Here is a 20,179-nt window from a genome sequence, read left to right as displayed (position 1 = left end):
AAATACACACTTAACCCTGTTCCTGAATTTGGGCCAGCTTTGGCAAATACAGTAGCAACAGAAGAGGAAAAGAAAACTAATGTAAAATCACCCCTTCCTTGAGCCAAGAAGCAAATGCCTTCTATAAACCTTTTAGGATCCTTAGCTGCCTCAGACATCTGTAGGAGTCCTCCCACTCCGTTCATTAACTTGCCATACTGGCCTGGCTGCTGACTGTACTGTGTCAATGAAGGATTTGTGAGAACTGAGGCAAAACTGCATAGTTTTCTATGGAAAAGAATGTGATCAAAGTATTTTCCCCAGCTGCATGCCCCTTCCAAAGGCAGTACTCGAAATGACAGATGTTATTTTAATCCATGCTGATTTTACAGTACAGAGCAACATCACTTATCAGGGTTCTAACAAGGGACAGTGCATCAGTATTTGCTGAACTTCAGGCATGTGTAATCCCTGTCCTTCCCCTGGGCTATCCATCTTCTCCAAAAGAAACTTTCTGGTATAAATCCCAGCTTAGAAACAATGTGTGGGTGTCTGAATTATCATCAGCATGAGTCTAAAAAACAGACTCTCAAATGTACCTGGGAAACACTCTTTGCATTTAAAAAATAATAAAGAGGAAAAAGATCCCAAATCACCCTGGAAAACAACAAACAAAGCACCCCACAGGATTTGGGTTTCGAGAATCAAAGATTTTCTAGTTTGATTAATCCTAAAAACTAGAAATATCTTCATTACTCTAAAAAGTAGGAATGTATAATCCTGTTGTTCAATGGGAACATTTCTTCTGCTGAACTTTGAGACAAAGAATCATTTAGTCATATCCTGAAATGGGAAGGATTTCGGATGCCTTCAGGAGAGCCCCAGGAAGAGTTTTGGTTCTCCTAGCTGACACACACTTTGACTGAATTATCTTAAATACTGATATGAAACCAAAATTTTCTCTAGGAGAACTGTTTAATATTAAAGGAAGGAAAAATATTTAGGATCCTCTGGATACCATATATTGAGATGCTGAGGTGTTGGTAACTGTAGAACTTTCCATGGCAACTTTCCATTACTGATGATGTTCCTAAATAGAGGTAATAATACTAGAACACCTCTAGAAAGAATTAGGATGCCACTCCAAACCTTATTTAGCAGGGTAATAACCAGGCTTAACAAAAATCCAGGCTGTAAGAGAAGTTTATGACAGACTGTTGACAGATAATCCTATCACTCTCAATTTCTCATTCCCTATGGCCAAAGTGACATTTCCTAATAAAAGAAATGTGTGAACATCCATGCTAAAGGGTCAAACTGCTCTACCCACCCAAACACCATTAACCGATCTCCCATTGATTCAAATGTACTGGTTCCATAAAATAGAAAAACATATTTCATGCTGCTTTGAGATGGGCCAAAATAGATGTCAGCAAATGCTGTTACCACAGCTGCTAATTCACCAAGACTCATCACAGCTCTTACTTGTACAGAGAGGTCAATGGAACACTCAAGCAGTAAATGAACAATCTTGTAATCCTAGGCCTAGACCTTAAACAATTCAGCTCTGGCCACCAGAGAGAGGAAGCACTTTCACCTAACTTCACCTGCAGAAAAGCAACAACGATGTTCAAATTCACCTTACCAAATCCACTGCCTTGAGCAGGGAGGAAAAAACTCCCATGAATGCTGCAGTAGGAAAATCCTGGGCTGCAACTCAGAGAGCAGTCTGTCCCAGGCAGTCTGAAATACCTGGTTCTGAAGCGGCAGATTACATTCAATTCTTAGGTTAGAAAATATTAGATTAGCAAAGCAATTTTGCCATCTGAGTTGGCTGAATATTAGCTGAATTGTTCTGAGCCTCATATCTGCTACAAGGCTCCTGGAGTCATCATATTCAGCTTGATGTGGCAACTCTTTTTAATGAGCCAAGACAGGGAGCATGGCTGCAGTTACATAAAGGCAGAGGAAATCTATAACAGTTAACAGGGTACTGTGCTGGATACCATATTCCTGTTCAGGGGGAAAAAATAGATATACAATTTCTCCCTGCAGAAGAAAGCTTTACTGACATTTCTAATTTAGAGACACCTCTTTTTCTTTTAACTTTTTTTTTTGTATGGAATCACAAGGATGATAAGAGACTGCAATCATTCTTAGGGAAATAGAGGAACTTTCCTTTGTAATCCCTCAAGCACTGTAAACCTGATTCAAGACAGACATTCTAAAGAAACTTGGCCGGTCCCTACCAGGGTGACATAAAGCCAAGATCTTATGATTGAATACATCAAAGACTATCAAAGTGCCTGATCTCTGCCTGCTACGAAAAGCTGCGTAGGCTGAATGAAAAGTATCCAGAAAAACAAAAAGGAAAAGAAGCCTCGAAGATCACATGCTGCTCACTCCTGCCTCCTCTGAGGGCTGACCTTATGCCGAAGGGCAGCTCAGAGGCTGGACGTGCCGGGAGAGCTGTTTCACTTGGCTTATTTGTGTCACAGGGGCTTCCATACCTTTGCTAACAGCTTCAGGGAGATCCTCTAATGCCCAGTGAAACCACCCTCAGCAGTGGAGGCAGGCCCATCCTCCCCCACAGCCCAAGGAATCCCACTGTCCCTCCCCGACTGTGTTTCCCATCACAAACACTGGATATTATTTCTTAATTCAGCCAAAAAACTGCTAGGTAGGAGGAAAAAAAAAAAATCACCTGTCTGCATCCTCAAAGAAGTAGGTTACTTCCATGTTTTAGCTTGAAGAAAGTTTTATTTTAGAAAGTTGGGAACTAGATGATCTTTAAGGTCCCTTCCAACCCAAACCATTTTGTGATTCTATGAAGAACGGGTCCAGCTGTGTTGTCAGTGAAATAGAACATAAAACTGATCAGAAAAATCCAGCCAAAAAAATGTGCTGCCAGAAAGCCAAGACAGCACCAAAAGTGTTTTCTAGGACAGTGCAGAACTCCTTGTGAGCTGCTGCTGGGAGTGCCTTGGGTCTCCTCTTCCCCTACGAACACTGGAACTCAGCTCACCTGTTCTTCTGTGCTGCACTGCAGTAATTGAGGCATGTGCAAAGCATCAGGTCAGACTGAGACCAATTCTAGTACACATCAGTTGTGGAGAACATGAGATTTGGATACACTGACACTGAAGGTTTACTGCTCTTCCTATTTTGCCGGAAGTTTTGACGCTATATACTTCCATTGCCAATTTTGAATGAAATAACCACTTAATTATTTTCTCAAACAGAATGAGAAATAAAGAAAAAAAAAAGAGAGAAGAGACACTTCATTTGCCATAGATACCACGCAAGCATTCACATCTTAGTAATTTTCTTCTGGTTTGCTGCACAAATGCTGACATTACTCTGTAAGTGTGACCCCTTGCCTGTGCCTGGTCCCACTCACTGTAACCCTCATCTGCATTAGGATCTGTGCAGCTCTGTCTCGATTGCACACAGAAACAAAATCATGTACTGGGCAGGCAGCAGCTCAAAAGTAAACTGCTGAGTTCAAGTTTGGAGGATGATCAATACAGGATCATTCCTAGCAGTCGTTCAAACCAGGATAACAGGATAATATCCATTTGTGCTGGGCGTACTGGGCAGGCAGCAGCTCAAAAGTAAACTGCTGAGTTCAAGTTTGGAGAATGATCAATACAGGATCATTCCTAGCATCGTTCAAATCAGGATAACGGGATAATATCCATTTGTCCTGGGTTTGTTTCACCCACGGGGCTCTCTCTTCAAATACCTCAACCTTCTGGTAGCTGACAATGCTTTGAAGCCACTGCACGGCCCAGCGACAGCTGCTTTTTAATCACAGTCAGGGCAGCAAAGCAAAGCTTCAGTATGGACAAGTTTAGCAGATCCCTCAGTACTGACAAGCTATCCAGTAAGGTCCTGAGCAAAGACATCCTTTGCAAATGCAACATGCACAACCCTCATCTGAATTTTTCCCTGCGATTCCTGTTTTCTTCAGCCAAACTTACCAGGGCTTCAGGCTCTTTACTTTCTTCGATGTTGTATCCATAATAATCAGGAGTTTTATCCAAGTCCTGTATGTTCCCTTGTGTCCTTAAGCCCTTCTCTGAATGACAAGCCTGGCAAATGGGTGCATTGCCCATATCAGCTCTTCTGCTCCCTCCGAGCCGGGGTGCCCGGCCGGGAGGAGGATCCCGCCTGTGCTCCGCTCCTCGGCCACTGGTCCCGGGCCCCCCGAGCCGAGCCGAGCCGTGCCGTGTCCCGGAGAACCCGAAACCCCGGCAACTGCGGGCAGCGCTCGGTGACCATGTCCAATTCAGGCGCTGCCCGGCTATTTTTACACCTACCAGGCCAGCTATGCATGTCAGTGGCGTGGGGTGGGCCGGGGGACGGCTCTCCGGCACGGAGCCGGCCGGCCCAGCTCGCAAAGTTAAAGTCCCGCTGGGTGGAATGCCCTACACACACGGGTTATTGAGTTACCCGCCTGCGTGCCTTTCAATGTTTTGATTTTTTTCCCCTGCCCTGCTCGGTCTCACTGGGCTTACATAAAGCACTGAATTTCAGAATGTTGCTAATGCCTTCTGAGTTTCTAACTCAAAATTATTATTTATTCGAGTCTATTTTTCAACATCTACTTGATATTTACAAACCAAGACAAAGTAGATGAGCACAGATTTCACGAGCATTTCATTTCAGTGATTCACACCATATTTCATGTTTATGTAGCCAATAACTGTGATGAGCTTGCTTTGGATTGATATGTCCCCTGGGTATGATTTCAGATGAGCTCAAATGCATCCAGAAAGGACAATATCTACGGCTAGATCACTTTTGCTCTCGTCTATGTCATGTTTGGTCTTGTTTGGGATTTTTATTGTCAATTTGGTGTAAGGCTGGTGTTAATCTTTTAGTTAGAATAGTTATGATTAAAAATTGAGGGGAAAAAAACCCCACAAAACAAAACAAACAAAAAAACCCAAAACAACAAAACAAAGGAAAATAAGAACAATCCCACCAAAACTGAGAAGGAGATCATTCACCCTAGGTTGGGGTTGCTCGTGGTTGCACCCATTAGGCTAAAAACAATGTTCAGGATTGCATGTTGCAATCTACCTCTTACCCAGAAGATGCTCAGTGCAGAATTAAAAAGACACCAAACCAAACCACACCACCAAAACCCAAACAAAACAAAAAGGAAAAGGTAGTTGAGGATTATTTGGCAGTTTTCAAACATGACCAGCTGGGGGTAGCAGAGGCAGTGGGGACAAAGTGTCTGCGGATACCAAAGTCCCGTAGAATACAGCACACTGCACATCCAAGCCCAGCAGAGTGGGGCAGGTATTTGGAAATTTAAGCCCCAAATTCCTCAGAAACAGAGAGATCCTCAAAGAGTTGCAACAAGCAGCCAAATCTTTTCCCTTTGAGTTTCAGCCCATTGGCAGTAGGGCAGCACACATCAGCAGGCAGCTCTTCGTGGCATCCCATTGATTCCCACCTAGTTCCCCTCCACCAGTTATGATCCAAGACACTCAGCTCCTCCCAACCCCCCACTACTGATGAGGATTTCTTTTTTGTTAATTATCCTGAGGAGATTTTAAGGGGCTCTGTAATTCTTCCTTGCTGATGGATGCTCCCGGACGGACCACCTCAGGTGCAGTGATGGATACATGCTGGATAGACACATGCACAGAATAGTTAAATCCTTGCCTTTGCCCTTTTGACATTTTTGCCAGCACTTGGCAACTGTTCCAAGTAGACACATGCACAGAATAGTTAAATCCTTGCCTTTGCCCTTTTGACATTTTTTTTTCTGCACTTGGCAACTGTTCCAGAATGTTTGTGCAAGGCTCACTTGCCCATAATCACCTGGTAACAAGTTCCTTCAGCTCTTCCAAAGCATTACCCTGTGGCAGTAATAAGGCGTGGACACACTGCCAGAACTTCTTAATTTAGTTATCAAAATAAAAGGATGGAAGAAGGACTCCCACCAAATGCTTGACTTGACCAAAGTTCGTCTACCCAAGGTTCCAACATAAACTGGAACTACAAATCCCTGGATAGAGCAAGCTATTTAATATGCAAATAACCTACTGGAAAACACAAGGCGCCACTCCAGGGGAAAGGGTGGAAAACTTGAGTAACAGGCATTCCTGGGAAATGCTGCTTGTGGAAAGCCACGATCTGTGCAGCCATCAGAGGGAGAGCAATGGAGAAGCTTTCTGCCAGAGCCTTTCAACAATATTTCTGTTGTTTGTCCAAGTGGCCCCAAGAGTTTAGGGCAAATTACTCAGAAAGTGAGCGCGTTCATGTCCTGCCAGAGCCAGGGCACCGTATCCTAACCAAGTGCATGTTGCAGGGTTCAAAGCCTTTGTGGGGGAACATGCTGCTGTATCTCTGCATTCCCATGCTCTTTGCTGTCTTGGTAGGGCTGCAAATCCCCCTGGCCAGCAGCAGTGAGGAAACCAAACCCAGAGGCACGGTTTGCAGGCACAGAGCTCGTGCCAAAGCACCTCGGCCCTCTTCAGCAGCCCAAGAGACTTTTTCACAGCACTAATTCCAAACCTCCTTTGGTTTACTCCCTTACCTAGGAAAATTACTACTCCCTTACCTAGGAAACCTTCAGAAACTGAACTTAAAGAGTCTGTAAGAAGGAGAGCAGAGTATCCCATGTATTGAAGAACTGATGCTAAGGCAGAGTCCCTCTTTTCCCCCCAAAATGGGGAAACATTCTGGTTTCTCTGAGTGTTTCTAAGCCTGCAGCACTTATGATCGCCAGCCTTAGGGCAACACAAACTAATAAAGCCCTCAGCAAAGTTTTGGGAATTGCAACTTTCCCAAAGATTCTCATAGTAAATGTTGCAATGGCTAGATACTCTCATCAAAAAAAGCAGTGTGGTACAAACCCTCTGCTTTGCAGTGACTTGCAAAATCCCAACCAAGACCTCAAAGACCAACAAGTGAGAAAGAGCAAAATCCAAGCCATAAGCTCACCTCCAGATGGAGAGTTCATTTGGTGGGCTGCCATTCCACAGTCCAGGAATGGCAAAGCTTGAGCATTTAAAGATGCAACAGGACTGAGGATAGTCACTCACACTCAGGTAGGCAGCAACAGAAGCAAAACTGCTCTGCTGCCAGGACAAACATTTCTTTACAGTTTTTTTGCCATTATTAGTAAAAAAAAATATATATATATATATATATATATAGAAAAACAACCAGAAAAAAAAAAAAAAAGGCAGAAAGACTTCCATGTATCAAGGCAAATAACCGTAAGCAACATAAATCTTCACTTTTATTACTGTTAAACCTCTCCCCAAAGAGCCATTCCCCATGACACTTTTACGGTTAAACATAGTAATTAAAAATTTTAAAAAAAAAATTTAAAAAACAGAGAGGGAAAAGAGACTGCGCTGGGACCTGTATATTTCTATGAGATCCCTGAACTTTGAAATGATTCCTAAATGCAAAGTCTTTCACTCCTGGGGATATTTCTGTGGGAAGGTCAAATACAAGACAGCTCACTTGCTTCTAGCAATTATTTTGGGTCAGATCTTGAGCTCACGTAGACAAACTCTGAAGAATCATGACTTCATATCATTTATGTCCACCTTTATTCTTTACAACAATGACACTGATGAGATCACTATTTCCCAAAAATTCAGCCTTTTCTTCCTCTGATCACAGAGACCACAATAAGCAATTCCCAAAGCCTAAGCAGCCTTCACAAAGGAGCCATTGTCTGCTCCAGAAAACCTAGCAAAATAATCCTCTTTGACTCAAATATTTTGAGTCCTATCAATTCCAAAAATCTATTTTGAGCCATTTATAAAGGACTTGCTCTGCTTTTGATGATGAATCATTTGACACATTAAGCCTAATGAGCCTCTCTGGACAGCCTTTAATCCATGTGGCACCATATATATTTTAGCCACTCTGAAAAAAAAGGAAAGAGAGAAGCTGAGGTTTAATCACTGCAGCTACAGATCCTGCTGGCACTGGATCCTACAGATCCTGAAAACATTCTTTCATGGATAGTAAAGTATAAAATATATATAAAAAGGCACCTCCAGCACTCCAGAGATAAAACAAACACATCCTTACTTTACAGATACAGGAGCTTTTGGATGACAGGTGTGGCACAAAAAGGTAAAAACCAACCCCAGATTTCACAGAGATGCCTTCATGGGCACAGCAGTTTACATATCACCTATTTTTCTCATAAAAAATTTGCAGCTAATATTTCTTCTCCCTCTCAGCCTTGGTTCCACCTCATGGGCAATGAAAGGCACACATTAACACGAAGCACTGAGTAACACAAGGGAAATCTTACAGAGATTATTGACTAATCACAAAACTAAAAATCAATGCAAGGAGAAATATTCAAAGATAACCTGAGGGTAAAAGGTTAAGATGCAGCTCTGGCCCACCCATGCCAACACAGCTATAAAATAAATTATCACTTCTGGTGCCCAAAATAGCTTTTTTGCTCATTTCAACAGAACTAAGGCGTTCTTTGAGTGCTTCATGGTTTTTCTATCCTCCTGTGCCACTAAGCTCTAATTGGTGCCTATTTGCATCAGTCTAAATCTAAATCAAATCTCTGGCCTTTTATTAGCTCTGATTTTTCTTCCTTAACACAGACCAGATACTAATTCTGCTTTAAACCATCTTGTAGGATGTTGTGAAGATATCACATTCTGAATTTGGAATATCAAGTAAGGCCTCAGTTCTCCAAGAAAATAATCCAATTTTCCCTTCTGAATACATCAGCAGGAGCTCACTGCTGATTCTGAAAACCCCAAGCTCTTGTTGCTGAAATGCAGAGGCTTCTGAAGTTGTCACTTCAGTTGGATCTCTTATGAGTTTGACACAATTTTCAAAACCAAATATTGCTTATTTTGATATAAAATCAGTTTGTGGGGGACTACATATTTAACATATCAGAGACAGTTTGCCTCATATACACAGGAATACAATCTATAAAGTTTGACACGTGTTGCATCTTTTGCTTTACTGTAGTTTAACAGAATCAATCAATTCAAGGAGGAATGAAGTAACAATGTTAAATGCATAATTTTTCCTTGGCTAAAGAGCACATTCTCAGGAATCCTCAAAGAATTACACACTTTTGGTTAGTACTGTGCCCCTGATTTCAGCTTTCCCTCACCCATTGTACTAATGGCTGCTGTTATGTTGTATATCATTGATGGTAAATGATATAAAGTGGTCCATCACAGGTTCTTAAGTGAAAACCCAGAGTTCATTTACTTGGTTTCTATTTTATTTTGCACCTTGTGCCTGTCTGTTATCTTGGGGCCCATTAAACACATCTGTTAGAAACAAGAGTTACTATAATTCGCATTAGAAAATCATTATATCTTGAATATTTGCTTTAACTATTTGCTCTTGATGGTTAAATTACAAACATAAAGAGAATATTAGTGCCACTGAAAATAATCTGAACCTAATGACCCAATTCCCACACCAATATGAGTTAATGCACACTGATCTAGGTACAGGTGCACACACACTGAATATACCTGTACCAATGCTTAAAACAACATGGCCATGCCCAGTGCACCCACATTTAGTTGAAGTGCAGCCATAAAACTGCAATTTTTCTATTCTCCAATCTGTGTTTTATGTGCTCAGCTAATGGCACCAACAGCTACCTGGGAAAACAAAGCAGAATCCAGCGTTACTGACTCCGAGTCTCCGCCTTTAACAAGGCTCTGATGTGGATGAACACACTTCCACTTTGGAACAGGCTCCAAAGGCTTCATCTGCCCAATTTTTGAAGAGACAGTGAGCCATGAAGGGAAAAATGATGTGCTGTATTCATCACATGTCAACAAACAGTACTTGAAAGCTTGGGTTTGTACCACTCCTGTCTAATATTTTGCCTTTCCCTGCACTGACAGAGTTGCAGTAGATGATAAATAAAAGATTCCAATCTTCCAAAAGCAATTCCCTATGATCAAAAGGGTTCTAACAGAGTACAATCAAGATTTTTTGTTTCTGTAAGCAAGCAATTTGTGCCTTATAGTGACATACATCATCCAAATGAGGGCCAGAATAGCATGAAAAACAAATAAGTCTCCTGAGTAAGTGACTAAACTTCATTATCGCAGCCACACACGCAGTTCTAAACAGACAATTTGAGATCTTGTGATTGAAAACACACCTTCACACCATTCATCAGCTACTTAGGGCCTGCCACCCAGGGAAAAAACCAAATCACCTCCATAAAGCTGATAGAAGCACCAGAGGTCATCAGGAAGAGTACATCATCTGCAAACAAGTCTGCATCAAATTCTGCTGTAATTCTGAATAATGAACAAATTAGAAATTGGGAGATTATGACCAACTGACAAAGCAAGTGCTTGGGCACTGTAGTCTCTCAGGATTGTTAAAACCAGCAGTGCCTATAAATTAGAAAGAGCCAAGGAAGGCACAAAAAAATGACAAAACTGAGCCATTTATTTGCAGAGAAATCCTAAGGATGCTGTAAAACTTTCTTCAGCTGCCACTGCTAACTCATGACATTGTGAGATGCACAGTAATGGTGCACATCCCGTGGCTGCTAAACATTAGGCAAAGTAACCAAGGTTTTAAAAACTACACATTTTTATAAGAAATAAACACATAATAAAGAGATAATCAAATGAACATTAGCTTTGTAGATAAGATATTAGAAAATCCAGGGAAGCACGGAACAGGACAATGCCTTTCACAAAAACAAAAAAACAAACCCACAAACTTCTGAAAGAGGAGCAGCTTCATAGGTTCTCTGCAGTTCTCAGTGGCACCCAGCAGATGGGATTCACACAAAACCTGCCCTCAGGGGCACAAGCCCAAATTTAAACTGCACAGCAGACAGGAGTTACCCCTTCTTGGTCTGGTATCTCTGAAGACACTGATAACTAATGAACAATACTCATATCTGGCTTGCCTGGAAGCCACAAGCTGTGGAAAGGAACATGGCAGCATGAACATATCCACACAAAAAAACCCCTGGTTTCTCTCAAAACCCAATATGCAATTTTAAGAAGAGCATAACTACATCAGAACCAAAATTAGGTGCTAGTAAGGTCCATTGGAGGAGCTCAGTTAAAATAGACAAACCAGCAGAAATCCCAAACTTACATAAACCCACAGATTTACTGCCAGCAACAAACACAAACATTTACTAAATAATCTTGCATAAAGCCTATGGCTATCTTTCCAAATTGTTTATGGCAAGAAAAGGGCTATAGCAGTTATTAGAGATTTTATGCTACATTATAACAGTAACATTTGATCATTACCAAATACATTTTGCTACTGAATTCTCCTATCTGCCCTACAGTGTCCCAAGAGAACCCTTGGCCATGACCACTCCCCTACCCACCCTTCACAAAGCCCGAAGACTCCAGCGTGGACAGAGCCCAGGCAGGCAGGAGAACTCAAATAAGCAGCAGAGAATTCCATCCCTCAGGACATCCAGCCTCTTCCAGCTGGGAGCACCTTTTCCCATCTGCATTACTTCTTGCCAGCCCTGCTCTGTCACTGTTACAGTTCATTTATTTGGCCTTCATGGCCCCATGTCAAAATTTGGCCCCAAGGCAGTGACAAGATGGAACACAGGTCACAACCTCCACAAACCACTCCCACCTCCAACACCTTCTCTCAATACTGGATTTCAATCTTTCCTCTCTGACAGCATCTTCCCAACACCAACTGGGACAGAAATATATAAAATTTCAATTACATGGAATGGAACATGAATATATTTCCTATTAGGTAATAGGAAAGGTCAGAAATAGATTCCAGTTTATTCCAACCTGCCTCCTGTTACCCTTCCTTTCTGAGAGTAACACTTTCTCCTACAACCAGCCCGAGCTGAGAAGTCCCATGGACTTCTTTAAGTGCTCATCAACAGAAAAAAAATTGCTGAACTGCTCCTTAGTCTGTACTACAGTAAATAAATAACTTTAAATCAACAGGAAAGAGGAACCAAGATGCCCATCTCATTGGAAGCAACTCCCTATTTTGTGGAATGCAGCACTAAACTTTTTTTCCTACAAGACTTGTAGCTTCAGAACTCAATCCAGATGACCTTTCAGAACAACAGCAAGGTGTGTTCTGTATTTGAGATACAAATGCCTATAAAGCAGTCATATGATAACGCAGTCCTACACTGATGAAGTGAAAGAGTACGAGGCCACGAAGGCAGCCACTGACAAAGCCCCACATCTCAGGACTTCATCAGGTTCACTACAATTCCCATCTGAATTTGCAATTTACGCTCAGAATGAGTAAAAATAACGGGGGGGGGGGGGGGGGGGGGGGAGAAGGAATTTGCAAGCTAAACAATAGCCAAACCCCCAAGATAAGTAAAAGCACATCTATTAAGCCATGATACTCTAAAATAAAGGAATTTTGCATAATAAAATACTTGAAGAGGCTACCATTTCCCAGGCCAAATGAATATCAAGTGAAAGACCTCAGGTCCTATGTGAGAGTTCCAAAAGTCCTGCTGCATTCACAGTGACAAATGAAATTCTTTATTACTGCAGAGATGACTCATTTGTGGGGAGATAACGAGCATTTGTCTATTCTTACCCATTCTCCCTGAGCCCGCTCTAGCACCCACTGAAGTGAGCCTGGTCTTTGCCTTTGGATCACAGTAGGATCAGGGATCCCAGGCCAGGAGGCCCTCCCTCACTCACTGTTCCAACTTCCTGCAGCACTAAAGGACTGTCAAGGACAAAAATCAAAGAAAATAAACCCCATGGCAGTCCTGTCAGCCAGATTCTCTACAAGCCAGAGCCTCATTGATCAGCCACAGAATCATGGAGTCATTTAGGATGGACAAGATCCAAGTGTTCCCCCAGCATGCCAAGCCACCACTGACCCGTGTTCCCAAGTGCCACATCCACACATCTTTCAAATCCCTCCAGGGATGGTGACTCCAGCACTGCCCTGGCAGCCTGGTCCAGTGTCTGACAACTCCTACATGGCACAACTTGGACTCTTTCTTGCCTGATCAGCAACCACCACCCAACCCTGCACTGTCTTTGCACAGCAGGAAAGCATCTATTTTTAATTTTTTAACACTTTCACGAATATCAAAGACAAAGACACTGAGGCCTTGAAGCAGCACTTGGGAAAGGAAGATTTTCATTCTCTGACCCTGTTTTTCGTCTCCCACCTCCACCATCTCCAAGGGGATTAAAGTTCCACCAAGCTTCTGTATTAATAATCTCAAGGCACTACTCTTAGTTCCATATGTTAAGAAGTAATGGGAGATTCCAGGATAAAAGGCAGCAAAACATATTGCAGATAGTCTTTACAGAATTGAAAGGATCATTATGGGAAGAATCTCAACTGCTGCAAATCACTGTCAACAGTAAAACCAGAGGAGATTTTTTAGAACTTATGTTCAGACGGGCTAGAAGTGCACTAGATGCTTTGCAAGGAAGCATGCTTGCTCTGAAAAAGGCACATGGGCATCCCCAGTTCCAGGTGTTAAGAAAAATCAACTTCATTTTACCCCTCTGCCTTTGCAGATTTCTCTCCAACTCCATTTGTGATTTTCCAGCACTTTCTGTTTCTCTATTTATTTTAATCATTCTTTTTAGAAGGGTATTAAATTTATAAATAGTGCCAGAACACCAAGGTTCTCCTCGTGCCAACAACAGGCTGATTTGGACAGGAGGGGTCACAGCACACAAGAATTATATAAAGAACATTTTGGACCTCAAGGTACATTTGTGTGCCATTATTTCCCACCATACATAATCTGTCCTTCAATCACAGAGCTGTATTATGGAAAGTGCACACATGTTTAAAAATTACATTGGAAAATATAAATCACTAAGACGGTTATGTAATAGGAGGTGAATTATCTCCTGGCTGAAATCATCTGGAAAAAATCTAAATCTCCTGAAATCATTGGCAAATCTTTCAGGGTTAAGTTATTATATTAAGAGTTAAGGTTATTATATATATATATGGTGTTATAAAACCAAGTGTTCCTTTATGACCTTTAATTACAGTTCCCTATCTATAAATTATCCTTCTCCATCTCAAACACCTCTTCCAGAAGGAGGCTGCTTCCTCTCCAGCCTTCTGCTTTTGTATCATTAAGCTTGCACATTGAAGTTGGTTTAAAAAGGATAAAACACTCCTTCCTGCGTTCACACTTCTGGGCCAATGATCATTATTACAACCATGCAGAGACTACAGCACAATGATGGTTTATTGCCCAAAATAATGGAATGTGTGCTGCTAAATGCAGCCAGATGATGTTCAAAAACGGCTAAACTGCAATAAAGGGAAAACCGGTGTTAATTAACCTTTACAGCCACCTGCATATTCATCAGCTGTAGCAGGACTTGGGATCCTCCTAAGCTGCCCTCAGACAATTTCCTTCACTCCTCTGTTTCAATGAATTCCCAAGCACTGCTCAGAGCACGCACACTAAGGTTGGTGTCAGAGCTCTGTTCCACGGCTGCAGGGACAAATCCTCCATGGAACAGGGAGGGACACTGAGCCCTGAGCTGGCTCTGCAAGGAAATGCATCCCGTCTGCCCTCCCACCTGCACTGCAGTGCCACCCCGCCGGCACCGGGAGCATCAGCAAACCCTAAACCACACAGGTTCCGTGCTAGGCTTCCTTAGAAATCCGGGGAAGACAGCCAAGCACGTACTTCCTTAAGCCTGGGAGAACTCGTGCTGCAATGCAGAGCTGGCTCTGGGCACAGCTATTAATTATTTCTGATTTCGCTTCTTTGGGAAACCTTTTCCAGGGCCTCATCACTCACCAGATTCATAGCCTGCACCACCTGAGGGTGCACACAGCTCTGTTGAAGTACCCAGTGATAATACCTGCATCCCAGGAAAGGAGAGGTTGGTAAATCAATTATTACCCAAGGAGCGCCTGAGTGGTTTGTCTACCCTTCAGACAGCACTGCAGGCTTGGTGCTGTGCTCACCAAAGAAAGAAAAGGGGAAAAATACAACTTGGGGGATTTTTCATGGTCCTAAAAATACCCCTGATGCAGTCAGTGGCCAGTGGCTGCTGTTTGCCAAGCAGCACAGACGCCGTGGCTGTGGGGGCAGCAGGGGATGTCTGGATTCTCCCAAGAAAACACAGAAGCAGCAGCATGGGGAAAATAGCACACATCCATCTAGTTGCTATGGAGTCTCCGTGCATTTCCTCAGGAAAATTTAACTGCGATACAGCAGTTGCACTGACCGGTCAAAATATTTCTTTTTTCATCTGTATCACTTTCTGTCTCCAGCAAATGTCAAATTTTGCAAAATAAATCCATGCTCGTGAAAGCCACCCTGCTCTGCACACTGCAGCTTGCCTTGGCAATTTAAGGCTCACATCAGCATTTTAGATTTTATTCAATTCATCCTGCTCAGTCATACCACTGTACCAAAACACTTTCAAAAGGTGTCTGTTCATAAGCTTTTCCATGAACAAGACAAGGGAAAATAGGCATCATTTGGAAAACGACTGGTTTTCCTTTTGCTGCTACATGAATTCTTGAGGTTTTATTGTATACATTTCAAGAGTGTTATTTCAATAACAAGGGGCAACAGCTTCACACTAAATGAGGGCAGGGCCAGTTGGAATATCTGGCAAAAATTCTCTTCTGTGAGGGAGGGGAGGCCCTGGCACAGGTCACCCAGAGAAGCTGTGGGTGCTCCAACCCTGGAAGTATGCAAGGCCAGGTTGGATGGGGCCCTGAGCACCCTGGTCCAGTGGAAGGTGTCCCTGCTCATGGCAGGGGGTGGAATGAGATGGGCTTTAAGGACCCTTCTGACCCCAAACCATTCTGTGATTCCATGACTCCCAATAGTAACTAAACAGAGCTGATATTAAATCCATGGACACCCTGCAGAGAGACCAAGACAGAGATAACTTGCACTGTTACCTGACTTAACTAAGCAGAACTGAGTCCCCCTGGCCCAGAGATGTGAAGGGCAGCAAGGATTGCTTTCCTTTGGGCAGCTCTGATGTCCAGCACCATGCTCATCAGCAAAAACAGAAGAGGTTTGCTGAGCTTCACCATTCTCCACTCACATATGGGGGCCTTTTGGGAAATCTTCGTTACTGCCTCCTCTCGCTCCAGCAGTGAGACTAAAATCAACACAATGCACGTGATTTCTTTCCTCCCTGCTGCACTGGTGCCTTTAAAAAGACATGAAGCAGGGGAACAAGAAGGCTCCAGAGGGTCCAGGCAGTCCCCAGTAAATCATGGCCCGAGCAGAGAGGCACGAAGTGGCTTTTGTCTGCTCGAGTCTCCTGTTGCACTGTCAGCCTCACTGGTTTTGGGCAGTGACATGTCTCTGTTAGACATCCTGGCACAGCACAGGCCAGAAAGAGTAAATAATTTAAAACATGCTTAAATTATTCAACCTAAAACAGCTTAGAAAGGCTTGTAATTATGGTTCTATTGGCTGAAATCATTTTCTACCAGCCTGGGGAAATAAGAGCTACACTCATTTTGGGTGAACACCACTTGTCAATGCTGCTTTATTTCACATACAGGAATAAAGAGAAGGCAGATCTAAATTATCAGGCCAAGAGGAATCCACACCCCTCCTCGGGTCACGTACAAGAACAGCATCACACCAATATTTGCTAAATATGAAACACTGCGAGTTTTTCCTGACCCAGACAATCAGCCTCACTGGGCTGTTTCAGAGCTCAGGCAAACAGGGTAACTTTTTAAATCTTGTGTTACTTCCCTCCCCTTCCTCCTTCTGTTCATTCTTATCCTATCTTCATCAGAAAAGGATTCTGCTGGAGGACAAAAAACTGACCTTAAACAGAAATGTGTACAGAAACCTACTTAGGCTCACCTCCCTAAAATGTCCCTTTTCCAAAGCCCTAAGGAGCTAATGAACCTGCTAGGTTTTGGGGAGGTTAATATGCCAAATCCTTCCTTAGCATCAACAAATAGAAGGTAATTACAGACATTTTTTTAATTGCAGCCTTGTTTTCAGTCACTGATAAAGGGGCAGCAAGCTATTAATCTGTATGTACATGGAAGGGCTTAACATAGGAATGAGGGTTAACAGGGTTTTGAAGAAAACTCTGAAAAACTGTGAGCAACATTTGCAATATTATATACAACAATATACAATATAAGAAACTATTTACAATAGATGGAATTTCCATAAATAGTTACCAAGAGAAAACCCTTGAACAGCACCACCTCTGTGAACCACCTGAAATTCACTTAATTACGTTTCTCAGATTTCAGAAATTCCTATTATATGCTCCAATACTATAAATAACTGTGTAACAGTGGGGAATATCTAAACCTACCTGGACAACCCCATGGACTGAACAGGAAAAAAAAAAATTATTTTTGCTGCCTAGGGCTAAAAGGTCGGGGTGCTAAGAGGCACATTCTTCAAGATGTAGGTAAGTATGGAAGAGCTCATCAGACATTCAAACAAAACCACCAGCACCACGAGTGCACAAAAGGAGCTGCTTGAGACTGACCCAGAGAACAGGAATGCTTAATTTACAACACCTGAAGTAACGCCTGCATTCCCCAAAAGTAACCCAGAGGATGTTTTGTGAGCGGAGTCGGGTCAATAAAGCGTGACCATCCATCTGTCTGCCAGCTGTACAGGTGGCACTGTCTCAGGGAACGAGGTGGTGCCTGAATGGCAGCACTCCTGCTCCCCTGCTCAGGGCCAGCCTCCCTGCTCCCACCCTCTGGATGCACTATAGATTGGCATATCTATATATATATATAGAGATTGGCAAATACATCCAGCAGGCACGGCTCCAGCTTTCACCATTAAACTAGCAACTCAGAGCTCATACGCCGCTCTCACTTCAGGTGCCAAACTTTCCCCAGGAGTTCGGTGGAAAAGCCTGAGGGACTAAATTACAGAAGCCAGACTTCAAAAAGCTTGACACTTCACAGTTTAACATCTGACATCCTCATTAAACATTTTTTTAATTGCTTAACGCAAAGCTGCCCAAACATCACATAATAATTCTTCCAGTGGTGCAAGAAAAGTAATGAATTTAAAGAACACAAAATATTTTGGAAGGAGGTCAACAAATCCATCCCCAAAGCCAGAAAAGTTTATCAGGAATGATTTCCTACAATGTGCAAATGCTCTCTCAACTTTTTAAAATCATTCCTGCTAAGTTAAATTTGCAGAGACAGGATAGGTGGACAGTCACCGTAGGCAGAGGGTGACATTTCTCCTCCCTCTAGGTTGCTCTTTTAAAAGCTCAGCAGAAGTTCTTGCTACTGGTGAAGACAAAGGGAGAGATGGGAACCTGGGCATTTTGGACACTTTCATAACTTCATAGAAACAATCACATAATGAGTTAATGCAGCCATCAAATCTAGAGTGTCTGCCATGATTGCACCCATCAAGCTTTACAATGGAAAGGGATTTAGCATTCCAGAAACACATTTTCCTCCTCCTGCATCCAGTGTCTCACACAATAAAGCCAACAGACCCTATTAATCTTTGACCCGGTCTTCCAGATATGGATTAATTCAACTTAAACTTGTGAAGAGGCACAGTCACCCACAATACCAAAACCACCTTGAGATAAATTATCTGTGTTTTGAAATACTGTCTACATATGATCTATTAAGATTTAAAAAATCTTGTGTTTCAAAAATTACCAAGGAAATTAACTGAAATACCACATATAAATCATGGAATGATTAGACAACAATATAAAGGTGAGCAAATTTAAGCTTGGAAACTGCTCCTTTCCCATCAGAAGCAAGGGAATTGGAGATCATCAATCTTGCTTCACTTCAGAACACTGTGTATTTGTGCCCATGCACATCACACCCCTCAAACAGGACATGGAGAAAATGAAGCAGCAAGTCCCAATCTATTCAGAAGTGCAACATCATCTAAAGAAGCTCCATGTCACAAGGAAGCAAACCAGCGAGGTATTATTTTCACTCCCAGAAATAGCTCCATAAGGAAAATATTAGCTTGAGATACAGAAGGAAAATGCTCAAAGGGCATCAGGAATAGGCACCTCCTACGCAAACACTCCATTACAAAACACCAAAAAGGGTCTTTTTCATGGCTGGAGAGGCATTTGAAACATCTAGAAACTCTAGTGAATCACAGAGACGTTTGCCAAGGCAACGAACACAACACTGAACAGACACGACGTATTCAGTGCTAAGGAAAGAACAGCAGGTTAAAGCTGCAATGAACCTTGAAAGCTGCAGGATACAGAGGTCAAGCAGTGAGAGACTCTTTCCCTGCCCTATCCTGATACGAACTCCACAGGGATCCCACAGCAGGTTCACACCAGGTGAGATAGAGGCTGGCATCCATGAACCAACAGAGGAGTGGCCAAGAGCAAAGAACTGGATCTCTGCATGACTTCCTCCTCCTCAGGATGCCTTTTTCTAGTGCACCAAGCACTCCTTAGTTCCTGCATGTCCTCCTTCCTCAGTGAACTCTGGCCCTTTCCAAAGGGATGAAGCGTGGGGCGGCCAGCCCCGGTGCAGAGCCGACGTACCCAATGACAAACACCCTCCCTGCCAAAGATGTGCTTGAAATACAAGTGGGCCTGGGCTTAAGACAAATCTGACAACATTTTCTAGAATGTGAGAAGTCTCTCATGTTCTTCTTTTGTGAAAAAGGAGATGGTAAGGTGAAACAATGTCTGCTGTTGAGGTAAAACAAAGCAAACTCATTTCCTGTCTCCTGCAGCTCCATAGTGGAAGGCACTTACTGCATGTTGACTCTTCCCCACACACTCTGGAATTCTGCTGACAGCAGAATCCCTCCATCCTTGTCTTTCTGCAGATATTGTCCAGCAGTAGCTCTGTGTGAGCTTCAGCTGTGCTCAGGCTGTCAAGGGAAGGACAAAATGCATCTGATGCTGTTGGTCCTCAGTCTCTTTTAGCAAACAGTGATGAATATTCCAGATGCTGTGGAAAATTTTATGCTAAGAATACTGAACTCATGAATCTGGCCTTCCAAAAGGTATAAAAGTTTTTTAAACCTTTTTAAAACACTACATAAAGACCCAACAACTGCTAGTAGAGACCAGATGTCAAACTCTGTCCTCATGACTGATGGCAAAATGGTAACAGCCATCAGCCTACCACATCTGTAACATTGAAAAATCAGTTTCATTTGGCAGCAGAATCCATTTTTATTACAGGCTTCTTCTTTGGGATTTTATGTGGGTTTTTGAAAATCTTTTCA

The 20,179-nt window shown here is 42.6% G+C and overlaps 1 protein-coding gene across 28 annotated transcripts in view; it reads right to left on the bottom strand.

Moving 5' to 3' along the window:
• The window catches only part of ANK2 (ankyrin 2), a 274,403-nt gene that overhangs the window by 127,662 nt on the left and 126,562 nt on the right, over positions 1-20,179 (bottom strand). For 11 of the 28 annotated variants that reach the window (XM_041459271.1, XM_041459278.1, XM_041459273.1 and 8 more), the window contains exon 1: positions 3,963-4,239. The exons of 5 other annotated variants lie outside the window; for them this stretch is intronic. In XM_041459271.1, the coding sequence (XP_041315205.1) occupies positions 3,963-4,097 (135 nt within the window). In that variant the 5' untranslated portion in view covers positions 4,098-4,239. Of the gene's footprint in view, positions 1-3,962; positions 4,240-20,179 lie in introns of those variants that run through there. 12 more of the 28 variants (XM_041459274.1, XM_041459277.1, XM_041459282.1 and 9 more) reach the window with 2 other exon arrangements.

This window comes from Pyrgilauda ruficollis, unplaced genomic scaffold, assembly GCF_017590135.1.
Source record: "Pyrgilauda ruficollis isolate IOZ18807 unplaced genomic scaffold, ASM1759013v1 scaffold134, whole genome shotgun sequence".
Lineage (NCBI taxonomy): Eukaryota > Metazoa > Chordata > Aves > Passeriformes > Passeridae > Pyrgilauda > Pyrgilauda ruficollis.
The sequence above is the reverse complement of the archived record's forward strand: the minus strand, read 5'-3'. Positions and strand labels throughout refer to the sequence as shown.